Consider the following 12,765-nt stretch of genomic DNA (forward strand, 5'->3'; position numbering starts at 1 on the left):
GTTCGGGCTCCTGTGAAGGTCAATGGCCTTTTAATGGGCCTGTGTCGGTGACCTGGTGACACCGCAAACCTATGTAAAGAAGTAAAGAGCGAGTACGAGGCTGGTTTGGGTATCATTCCCAAGATCCCTGGCAGGGATCAACAACCACCACCATACGAGTCTCGTACTACATAAAAAAATTCTGTGGGTCAATACAACCGTACCGTATCGTGATCGTAATCTACGGTGGATACGCACGCGGACACATTTGCATGGTTGCGGTCGATCGATGGGTCGGTACGCGGTACGATGTGTCCGCCTGAGCTGTTACTTTTGGTTGCCATAACTATGGCAACATGACTGCTGTATGAATGGTGATGACGTCGAGACGTCAACGGTCATATGCCAGATAGATCAAGCGACTCGGCCTGGGAGCTACAAGGCTCAACTGTTGAGCCTCAAGACCGGCAAGAGAAGATTGGTTCAAGATCAGGCAGAAGAGCGTAATTTACCTTCATTTCCTGGCCTGGCATGGCATGGCAAGGAGTCATTTCCTTCATGGCCACGGAATGTAGACTTCTAGTTGAGTGAAGCGAGGAAAAAATCCGCCATGGAGGAGTCTGAGTCCGTTGACTCGGACTCAGGACCCAAGCGGGCCACTCGGCAGCTGCCTGTGATGGTTGCCATAACCCATCCGCCTGAAAAGAGGACTGAGGAAGATATAGACACGATCATGAAGTCTTTGGAGTATGCCCCAGTCTTCTTACCCTTGCCACCGACAGTTCGCAGGCAGCTATGTGCTTCATTGCATGCCAAGGAGGTCAAGACCGATGAAGTTATTATTGAGAAAGGCACGGAATTGGACTTCTTCTATATCATGCAGGGATCTGTCGTAGAGGATGGCCCAGCATCAGCCGATGGGTCCACGGACGAGTCGACTTCCGGCGAGAAGAACACGGCACACTCCGCTGGTGACTCCTTTGGCGTGCCTCTGATGGAATGCTCAGCCACTGAGGATCGTATGATATCCCCTTCAACTTTCAAAGCTAAGACTTCCAGTAGTCTGCTCTGGTTGAATCGTGATGAGGTTCTGCGAATAGCCCATCCGAACACCGAGAGCGTACGTCGTGTAGAGGATGTAAATGGAGATCTGGTGGCAATGACCACATATCGTGCTGTTGGCCAAGGGAAATTCCAGCAGGTTGTTGTGCGAGCAGCACCACATAAGCTGCAGGAGTATCTGCTTGGTGATGAGGGTGGCCCACAGTTTATTGAGGATTTCCTCATGACATTACCAGTATTTATGAAAGAGTCGGAGGATCTGATAGAATTCCTGACAAACAGCATTCCGGAACATGTTGATCGCGTAGCCAGTATCCTTTCGATCTGGTTGCGAACGCAGAGTGATGACTTCAAAGAGCGCCCTGGATTGCGTCAAGGACTTGAGTATATCATACAGTCATTAGACTCCTGCCCTGCCACGCCGAACACACGGTTCCTGCAGGCAGTATCAAAGCGCCTGCTCAACGATGAGATGGATTCGCTTAGCATATTTTCCCTGACGAAATCCCAGTCTGTCACTTCGACTTGTTCGCGTGAGAGTGGCGGTGACTTGCTTGAGGAGGAGGTGCCTGCTTGTGCACATGTGCCAATTACAACAGGGCCTGAAGAAGCACTTACCGTGTCTTCTGCTGCACCTACAACGATAAACACTCCCAACGCTCAGCTGCCCACAACACATTCATCCCTTACACCGCAACCGTCTCCCGGCCATGGTTTGGCAGTAGCTGGTCAGGAATCCGGCTCGTTTTTCCGCTCGCCATCGACGTCGTCAAGTCGGAGAAGTGCACGCTTTCGGCGGCGGACGCAGAGTCGTATGTGTGGAGATAAAGTGCCCCTCAAAATCTTCAATTCTGAAGGCCATTATCGAATCATACCCATTCTGGATGATTACTCATGTGCACAGGTATTGGCCATGGCTGTCAAGGCGTTTGTTATTGACCGGCCGTCGGAGCAATTCACTCTCGTCAATGTCAGCGTTGCACCGCCAGACATCGTCAAGCAACGCAACATCCAGTCACACATGACCAAGATGTCAAGCTACCAGAAAACGTCCAGCCGCATCTACCTGAAGGATATCAGCATATCTGGTCATGTGACTTCCGAGGACACGACGCAGGAGATGATTCGCAATGCTGAGATATCACTGCACACGATCGACCTGAAAGAGCTGGTGCGGCACATTACCATGTCCGATTTCTGCCTCTTCAAGAAAATCACACCGTCAGACTACATTTTCGACACGTTTGAGATGCAGTCATCACTCGCGAGCGAAAGGCGCATGCAGGATGCTTCTGACCTTGTGAATGCACAGATGATGTGGGTCGTTCATGAAGTGTGCCTGGAGCCCGATGTCGCAAGGCGTGCACATGTGATTCGCACCTTCATTGAGTTGGCTGTTATGTTCCGTCGGGTGCGCAATTTTAACTCCATGCTGGCGATTATCAGTGGCCTGTCATATACAGCTGTATCTCGACTCAAGAGGACGTGGGAGAGAGTTCCCAAGAAGTTCATCACCAATCTCGATGAGATGCAGCAGTTATTAGATCCATCCCGCAATATGGCCAACTACCGTGAGCTACTGTCCAGTGAGTCCATAAAGCCTCCGTTCATTCCTTTCTTTCCCATCATCAAGAAGGACCTCACCTTCTTGCACCTGGGCAACAAGACAAAGGTGGATGGACTGATCAACATCGACAAGCTGCGAATGATTGCCAGCGAGGTGCGCAAAGTCGTGGAGTGCACGTCCCGCTCCTACACAGGCAATGACATGCTGACGGGTCTTCCCACACTTGGTTCGCACCTGGTAACAGAGCAGTTTGAGATGAACGCCATGAAGAAAGCCCACCAGTACCTCATGGCCGACCAGGCCATTACCTTCTATGTCAAGGTGTTTGATAATCTCGACAAGGATGAAAAAACACTGCTACAACTTTCGCGTGAGCTTGAGCCTCCTGATGGCAGCAACACCGGCATTGGGACCTCGCGGTCCGAGTCCACCACACAGATCTTTGCCCACAAACCCGGATCGTTCAGACGAGGTCAGTACTCGTCACTTCGCAAAGCGTTCTCCAAATACATATCCAAATAGAGTTGATGATGCCGCTTGATGTATGCTTACTAGTTAGCCTGAAGGCATCACACGCAAAATATATATTTTTACACAAAAGCCTGGCGCAGAGCCAAGTTCTCACCAAAGCATACAACTATACTCTATATTTTCTGCGCGCATACGAAATATGAGCCACTCAGCTGGTTGCAGTGGAGTATGGTTTTGACCATGATCATGAGAAGATACAGATGCCATTGTTTCTTGTGATCGCCACCTTCATGGCCTTATATATCTATAGTACTTTTCTTCATATCATATACACCACCAGCACTCCATAACACAGTTACTGAGCCTGCCAGGTGCCTAGACTTAACCCAGCCTTTTGCTTTCATTTATTCAGTTCAGCTTTTTTTGCAAGATTGCTTCATCTGATCCCATTGTAACGCTATTCCTCACGTTCTTTTTTTGCGCCTATATTCATTTAGTTATTAGCATGTGTTGTCCCTTTGTCAATAGGTTTTATTTTCATTATCTGTCTATGTAATTGTGCTCTCTCTCTCTGTCTCTCTCTCTCTGTCTCTCTCGCTCGCTCTCTCTCTCTCTCTCTCTCTCTCTCTCTCTCTGTCTCTCTCTCTCTCTCTCTCTCTCTCTCTCTCTCTCTCTCTCTCTTTCTCTCTTCCTTCTTTCTCTCTGTGCCCTTTCTTGATTTATCTATCGCTGTTCCCCTCTTGTATATTATTGTACAATATTTGTAGCTGTTTTTTTTGTGTTCAGAATCTTGTCTACGTCTATACCTGTCCTTCCCGAAACACTAGCATTTCCCTTTTCCTCTCAGCTGATCCTCTACTGTACTTGGTCGAGTTAAGAACTGTATAGTTGAATCTATTAAGTGCCAAAACTCTTATGTTTCCGCGCGCGCGTGTGTGTGTGTCTGTATATCCTCGCTTGGAGGTACAATGTGGTGTGGAGGGCAGACAGACCTGTTCCCAGCAGTGGCTGCTAGCTCTCAGGTTTTGAAGTTTGTGTGGCAATATTGACCTCTTCCTGCTTATCCGAACAGTCAGATGCTGCCAAATAGTGTCTCATATCGATGTGTACTCATCCTGTCCTCAGCAAAAGACTTGTCGCAGCACTTGGAAAGTTTAGGCATGAGCTGGGGTTTTGACTCCGGATATACCGGTAACACTCTGTCCCCGGGGAAAATTGCGATTCCGTGGCCGCGTTTTTTGGGATTTTTTAAAAGACCGCGTTTTCCGCGGTTTTCCCGCGTTTTTTGAACTTTTTTGTTGCACTACACGTACACACAGTGCACTGTTCGGTCAGCAACGTCTCATCGTGGCGGCTTTTTACTCAAATATGACGAGTGCTTACACCAGAGACTTGTAATTGATTGATTTCACTACATACCGGTACTCACTGAAAATTGCCGCACATCAATATTATTCACCGCATATTTACCGCAAATTATGCCACATTATGCCGCGTTTAACCCCGCGTTTTTTGCGATTTTCCTCGGGGACAGAACACTGTACATTATTGTAGTTCTCATACGATGCCATCTTCATGTGGAATCCAATTGTGTGTCTGCATAAGTCAGGTTAGGTGGGATTTTGAAGGTGTTACCCGTGACTGTAGTAGCAAGAGTGCATAACATTGCATGCACTCAGCATTTGCACAACATGCAAATGCAACTTTCTGTGTGTAGGCACTTTGACAGCCATCTACTCTGATTGTAGTCAACATCACAATCCCAACAAAGGGCTGCACCTGGAGAGGTGTCGAATGCCGGACAGACAACTCCCTTCATATGGACTCACCCACCACCAGAGCCGGGAAGCGCAACAACATTGCAAGCAGACCGTAGTGGACGCATACAAATGTTACAGATGCATGTTTCTGAATCCCAGGCCATTAGATACACAGTCTGGTAAACCAAAACATATAGCACAAAGAAACACAGCTATACATATGTAGAATTTGAAGCGGCAAAAATGATACGGGAACAGTCCAAAATCAAGCATAGTATTTTAATGAATATGGGAGGGGAATCCCCCGCACAGCCTTCACTACTACAACGTTATCTACATGTCTAAAGACAAATGGCAAGCAAACTACAGGCTATGTAAAGGCAAAAAGCTTCAGACAAGTCAACCAGCCACAACACAACAAACCGGGGAGAAAAGACAGGGCAGTAACAACGGATAAAATGTTAACACCAAGCAGTATATACAAGCAAAATAGCATTACATTTTCTACATCATGTACAGTTTGTCAAGCAGCATCACTTCATCACCTCATCACAACAGCGTGGCAACCGCCAACATCCCATCCCGACTAAGACATCAGGAAATTGTTGGAGACAGCGGGGCGTTCCGTTGGGGCACGGCCCGGCCACGCTTCCTTGGCATACTTCTTTCTCTTAGACTCCGGTTCGGAGACAGCAGCGAATACAGGGGGCGCCGGGGCTGGTTTCTCCTTGACAGCATTCACCGGCTGCATACTGACAGCCGGTGCACTGTTTGGCAAGCTACGCAGGCCACCGGTAATGGCACCCGGTATGTCCGAGTAGAGGGAGGCCGAATCCTTGCCGCCATCAGCACCAGGGTCAGACGCGGACGAACTCCGTCGAACTGCACCTCCAGTGGGTGATGGAAGTCGACCTGCAGACGTCTGGCCTTCTGTCTTCACCTTCTGTAACCAAAACAAAGAAAAACACAAAAACCAATATTAGGAAAGCCACTTTTAAAATGAGAGAGAGAGAGGGGAGGGGGGGGGGGAGAGAAAGACAGGAGAGGGAGAGCACTGGGCAGATGAAATTATTGGTGCGGCCAACCGGCTGCATCAGGTCCGACAGCCCTGGAAAGAAGGGGAAGAGAGAGAGAGAGAGAGAGAGAGAGAGAGAGAGAGAGAGAGAGAGAGAGAGAGAGAGAGAGAGAGAGAGAGAGAGAGGGAGAGAGAGGAGAGAGAGGAGAGAGAGAGAGGAGAGAGAGAGAGAGAGAGGAGAGAGAGAGAGAAAGAGTGAGAGAGAATGCCAACCTTGTTAGGGCCTATGATAACTGTCTGCTGCACAAGATTGCGAAACCTCCCCACACTTGGGTCAATGTCCTCTGTAGAAAACAGGGAGAGAGCAACAAGAAGAAAAGAGCACGAGTCATGACTTTTCCTGGTCAGTACCATGGGTCCCTTATGCAATTCCTGTGAGGGCCAGTAACCTCTTCTGATCTCTCTCACATTTGGTAACACACAATCTATCTCGTGTCCCTGTACGAGAGACTCTGGAGCTCTTACAGACAATACACCACAACACATGAAAATAGTCTCATATCCGAGCTCTACAACAAAGTGATGACGGTAAACATAAGCATACCTGGATTGATGATGGTGTCCTCCTCAGCAAAGCGCAATGATAGGCTGCGCTTGCGTTTGGGCCGCGCAGCCGCCATATCTATCACTGTGGGAATGCGTCGGTTATGGGCTGTATTGAACTCGGTAATCTCCTGCAAACACGTGGATGCACACGCATGGGTAAAGCCAGAAACAATCACTTTTTAGTTCCCCAAAAAGCGATTACATGAACCTAACTTGTTATACGAATTGAATTGTCCCCATTGTAACACGTACACAGTGCACTCTCATTCATGAGATGATCTGAACGACACAAGCTTCCACCGAGCGTTGGGTACGTGAGGCAGGACTGTACAGTAGCAGCAGCTCTGGTGATGCACCAGAGGCACCCCCACCTGCGCAGCCACTCTTCGATTTGACGGTGACACTCATGACTCCGCGGTCTGTCTCATGCCCTCGCGATGAATTTCAAGACTAACTTAGGATGTTTTCTCACAAGTTCACCCATGCACCATGCCCGGCAATGATGTACATGGTCAGTCAGTAGCCGGGCCGTATGGCCAGTACAGCATGCACATGTACAAATGGCCAGTACACAGAGAATGAATACGGGATTACGGACATACACAATACTAGTAGTCGGGTACAGTTGCACACGTGCTCTCATTCTGGGCATTACCGATGAAGGATAACTGCTGATCTTGCTTGCATGCATTGGTCTAATACTGATGACTGTGGTGTCATGTATTTAGAGTCTAGTGCACGGTATTGCTTTGTGGTACAAGTATTACATTGTTCATGTTAGATAGTAGATTGGGTTGCAAGGATAGCATGTTAGAAATAATTGATTGGAACATCTGGGCCGCTCAATTACGTTAAGAGCACACTCTCATCATTGTTAACAACATTGTTGATCATACGGGTCAGATCCTAGTGTTTACCTAGTCATGTAATTTCTCGTGCTGCTGTGTTCAGCTGGTTGGACTACTCTAATACCTTAATTACTAGCCTTCGATAGCAAGTGCGAGTGCGGGCTTTTGCTGCGCAACTGGTATACCTCACAGTGTATTTAGAATAGTCTTCAATAATAATCTAGGTCAGTGAGTTTCACTACTTCCTAGAACCAGTACAAGAAACACCAGGTCCTGAGATTGTGCGGTGTGCGTGCGTGTACGTGCCGTAGAAGAGTCTGATGGTCTTTCCCCTTCACCACTGACCCCGCAGTGAAATGGTTAGTGATCTGACGCAATCAAAAATTCAAAATCCAGTACATCAAAAGTAATATTATTTAGCGAGCGAAAATAATCCTTTCTCATACTTGGTCCGGGTCAGCAATATTGTCGCTTATCTTTCGACAATTTGAACTGAGACTTTGGACATCAACGCATGCACTTGAAGTGATAAAACTTGGTACGATGGAAGATAATGTATAGAATGACAACTAGCTATGAGGAATTTATTGTCCAAGGAAGGGTTCATACTTTTTTCGGTCCTCCTCGTCGCTGCTCTCGGCGCTGGTGACAAACATTTTTGCTCGGGATCGACTCTTGCTTTTGCAAGCTCATCTCTCTTCGTCTCCGCTGCCTGGCTATTGTCTAAAGAGAAGTCGATCGTGACGGTCGCCTTCTCTACAGAACTTCGCGTGGGCAGCACAAAAGCCTGTGTGGTTCAAATCAGACGCCGTATTTTGCAAGATTTTATTTTGAACGACGACGACGACGCGTGCAGTACTTGCACATCTCCATGATGCGCTGGATACTCCGAGCGTTGAGCTGGAGGTGAGGGAACTGCGATCTCAGCTTCACGAGCGATCCCTGAGGTGAGCGATCTCGGCTATTTAGCAAAATGGAGCTGATTCCGAGTAGCCGATTACTTTCTTGTGGGTTGCGCTGCTCTTGCCTACTCAGTGTATTAAGATAATCTATTTTGATGCGGCGCTGTATCAATCAGAATCACCCACACGTCGCTCTCGAAATCCACTCGAAATCTAGCTAGACCTTTCAGGTACTAGTAAACTAACTTACTAACCAAAATTGGGATGAAATGGGCTGCCAAGTGAGCATTGGCGACATATAAACAAAGCTGAAAGATAAGCGACAATATCGCTGACGCGGACCAAGTAATTATAATGCGTGTGTGGAGATGAGGGCCAGGCAATGTCAGCTCATAACGAGCAATATTCCCCATGTTGAGAGGCCTAAGCCAACAATGTCCAAGCACACATTACACAGTTCTTACGTCATAGTCCACATTTTCACTAATGCCCAGGAAGCTGCCCTCAGCCGCTTCCTCTGTCTCCCCATCAGCGCTGACCGCAGCAGCCTGCTTGGGCTTCTCACGGATGACAAAGCTGCGCGTGGATGCACCCAGTCGGAACGTACTGCCGATTTGCACCGGCGTTGGCTTCTTGTCATCCAGCCGAATTTTGCCAAGAAATGTGCCATGCGCTGTAGGAACATACAGTGTATTCGTATTATAAGAAACACAACAGTCAAAATAAAGTCAAGGCTACATTGGGTGCTTTCGATTACACATATTGGGTCCAGGTTTTATAATTCTCGAATGAACAGAAGGAACGGATTGCGGCAAATAAACGAACGACCACACGTAAAATCGTAAAAGGGGATCACGTGGGACCCCGTACACCATCGCGCGCACACGTGGACCTAGCATGGCGTGTACGTCGAGCGCGCCAATTCTGGTGGGAGAATTAGCAATTCCGCAGTCTCTTCAGAATTGACGGAATTGGATCTATCTATGCAGGGCCGATCTATGTACCCGCATATGACATCGCTGGACTGTGTCGCGTTTGGGATCAGTAGGTCAAGGCTGCAATGGCGATCGCAAGTTGTACAGACCACGGTTCATGCTGAACTTCCAACTGCGAGATTGAAAGGCACAACGTTTCCGGTACCATGATCCTGTGGTGTCCCCCCTACTACGACTCCCTGGTGGACATGCACATTCTACGCACATGGAGACACTGTACCACAGTACACACAGGCAATCATCTGAAAAACTTACTGCTGCCAAGGTCGATAAGAAATGACCTGTTCAAGTGCTTGTGATACAGCAGCACACAATGAACACGAGAACACGACGAGTGCTCAACCACCACCTGGCAAGCGTCACGATTTCGTCCAAAGTAGTAGCTTTGCTTGTCGTCCAGCATGATTTTCTGCAACATTGACATGCAACCCAGCAGACAAATACCAACCCACCCACACACCCACCCACCCACACACGTGCACACACACCCACACCCACACACACCCACCCACACACAGTGCAATGGAATGATGAACTCTCACTATCACATGTACCAGCCTGACAGAGTAGATTATGAGACAGGGAGCAATGCTAAAGTCCTAACACATAATTATAACATTACTACAGCCAACACAACCTTCTCCTGGACAACATCTTTGCACTGCACACCACTTGAATACAACCATGGCAACCACACAATCTAGCATAGCTACAATTATGGGATATTATGGTCTAAAGAGCTTTTTCAAGGACGGACCAACGGTCGCTTTTTGGGATCACGTGCGAGAAATTGTTGTATCGCTGGTGAACAGGCAAAGCCCAGGTCGCATTCAGTTCATATGGGAATGGAGGCATGGAGGTGAAAGAAGCACTAGGATGGCGCTCAACTTCATGTTCGACACTCGTGTTGACTTAGAGCAGCTGCTAGGAAGCCCTTCCATGGCTTGGGCGAAAAAGAACAAGCTTCAGAATCGCTCCAAGCGCTGTTGGAGACGGACCTGTCACATTTTGTGTCCCTTTCACTGCGCGACCCGTTCACCACAATATTGGGGTGAGCGCCCCTGGTGGGCACGGCGCCGCATCCTTGAAAAAGCTCTACACAGCTATAATAGCTAGATGCACTGGGTGACTGGCATGTCTGAGAGCCCAATAGCACAATCTGGCCTGTATCTTCAGCATGCGTGCATTCCGCATCTCTCAGTATTTGCTATGCGGGCTCATCCTGCACTGCATCCAGTCAAGACTAGATGAGAGAGCTGATGTGCTGTCAGTGTGGGACTTGCCACGGAAAGATACTCTGGCCTGCATGCACATTGAGTGCAGCAACCAGGACAAGCCCACTGACGATGCCCATACGTAATGCATGGCTACAATGGTATATTCACAGCGTTTAGCCCTTTCAGTGCCAAGGACGAGATAACTCGTTACGCACACGGAGCATATGGAAACGAGCATAGACCACTGTACACACAGCTATATCTTCGGTCTCCCTTCTTCAAATTCAACTGAACATATGACGGCTCATTGGAAAGGTATTGAACGCAGCTTTCCAACGTGCTATACCATTCGATATAGCACGAAGTAAAATACACAAGCGCTGACGCTCGAAGTCCGGGAAACGGGCGAGGGTCAATTTTCAAGCGTGTGACTGTGAAACACTTCATGCTAAAGTTTCCGACGCGTTTGAATGCGGGGGATTTCCCCAGTGCACACTGCACAGCCCATGCGTGACATACAGGTGAAACCTGGTTTCCGTGACCACGCATGGTTCCAGCCCAAAGTGGTCTCATAAACAGGTGGTCTTTCAAAGCAGGTGATCTCCCTACGGTGATAACTGGTATCAAATGAATCCTCGCACTGCATGCTGTGCATTGGTGAAGTGCATAAGGGGGAGTGATATACTGAAGTACTGATACATGTACATCACTAGTGCACTGTACTACATGTACTTGTAGTGTACAAGTACATGTATGTGTATGCATGCACGTGTCACGCACAGATGTTTAGGCCTACTGTTAGCCTGCGATTTGACCTTTGTACTTTGTACATGCACCGTACAACAGAAAAAACGGCGTGGTCGCAAAACTTCGGAAAACGATTTTCAGATCGAGTACTGAAGTCGTGAAGTGGTCGTTGAACTGGCGAACTGGCGATCGGTACCAGTTGTAAGCCGGTCGCTGGTCGCGTCGAGCGAGTGGTCGCTGAATGCGAGTCAGAATGTACGTGAAACGGACGGTGCCAGACAAATACGGTCGTCCACAGCAGGTGGTCGCTGAGTCCAGGTGGTCTTTGGAGCAGGTTTTACCTGAATACCAAAATGAGCGCTAGAACAGTCTGATTCTGCTGGTGTTTGAATCGTTGCTGTGCGTTGAGTATGAGCTGCAAATCGAAAGAAATTGTCTCTGAGTGTAGAATAGCACTACAGAGGCGCATTGGAGCGGCTTTCGATGTGTTTGTAGGCCGTTCTCCTGTGCCTGCAGAGCACTGAGCACCATGGATCGACAGGGGAGATCCTCAGCTTTTCAGAGAGCCTAAGATGATGAAAATCCATCACTGGTGACAATATTTTTAGTGCCCAATGTGAACATTGCGTGTAGTACCAGCGCGCGTGCTGGCCAACCATGTAGTACGTGGTCTGGCACTGAAAGGGTTATAGAAACCTAATCCCCCCCACACACACACACAAATGAGCGCAGGCGCACACATACCGCAGTGGCACACGTATATAGAAGCATACAATTACATGCACGTATACACAGTTACATGCCATCTAGACCTCAGGTCAATCAATACGCATCTGTTCCAGACAAAGGTGTCTCTACTTGTAATCGTGGGCTACAGCGTGGACATACAGCTTTAATTTAAACATCGTGCACTGCTGCGTGAAGAAGTGCCCTTATCACTGAAACTGGGTATCGCTGCTATCCCTGGCCTTTGGATAATATGCTTCCATTTAATACACTTAACTGGTCCTCATTTGTATACCTAAAAGGCTGAAGATGTAAATTTAAAAAAATTGTTGAGAAATGTTATCATCTCAGGCCAACATACCCGAATCAGCTGATCATTCTTGTACACATCCAGATGCAGGCCCGAAGGAGCCTGGCCAGCCCTATGCAAGAAACACGAATTATTCTGCTATTATCTACGCTCGGTATTTCACCCACCAGAGATGTCCTGTCCAAGTGGGACATACCATTTCGGAAGTTCGAAATCTGACATGATAAAAGTACCCGTCGGGGCACAATTTCCACACGACGACCAGATCGGCTAACGCTCACACATAGGACTGTGGAATTTGTTTAATCTTCATTCACTACCAGCAATGTCCTGCTACTCCTTCTCCAAATAATAATTCAATCCTTGAAGCCTACCATAAAATTGCTGATGATTTAGGAAGATTTATGCAAATAATGGACCATTGAAATCGTTTGATTATTAATTTCGCACTTTCCCCGGCCCGATCAAACACGTCACGGTACGAGTACGTCATATCCATATGTCGATCATAGATCATTTTGCACAAAAACGGAACATTTTTTCGTTGCTTTTACACAAAA

The 12,765-nt window shown here is 47.9% G+C and overlaps 2 protein-coding genes across 2 annotated transcripts; one reads left to right on the top strand and one right to left on the bottom strand.

Moving 5' to 3' along the window:
* Positions 1–428: 428 nt before the first annotated feature.
* Positions 429–3,981, top strand: LOC135813979 (rap guanine nucleotide exchange factor 6-like). Its single transcript, XM_065327025.1, has one exon. The coding sequence runs from the start codon at positions 590–592 to the stop codon at positions 3,128–3,130; it is 2,541 nt and encodes an 846-aa protein (XP_065183097.1). The 5' UTR covers positions 429–589; the 3' UTR covers positions 3,131–3,981.
* A 971-nt stretch (positions 3,982–4,952) lies between these two features.
* LOC135813980 (nuclear inhibitor of protein phosphatase 1-like) lies at positions 4,953–12,611 on the bottom strand. The gene is made up of 7 exons (XM_065327026.1): positions 12,402–12,611; positions 12,257–12,317; positions 9,461–9,614; positions 8,675–8,883; positions 6,459–6,588; positions 6,128–6,198; positions 4,953–5,782 (listed from the first exon to the last, which is right to left on the bottom strand). Exons 1-7 carry the CDS (start codon positions 12,425–12,427, stop codon positions 5,426–5,428), a joined length of 1,008 nt encoding a protein of 335 aa, XP_065183098.1. The 5' UTR covers positions 12,428–12,611; the 3' UTR covers positions 4,953–5,425.
* Between the last annotated feature and the right edge of the window lie 154 nt (positions 12,612–12,765).

The sequence above is a fragment of the Sycon ciliatum genome, chromosome 4 (genome assembly GCF_964019385.1).
Source record: "Sycon ciliatum chromosome 4, ocSycCili1.1, whole genome shotgun sequence".
NCBI lineage: Eukaryota > Metazoa > Porifera > Calcarea > Leucosolenida > Sycettidae > Sycon > Sycon ciliatum.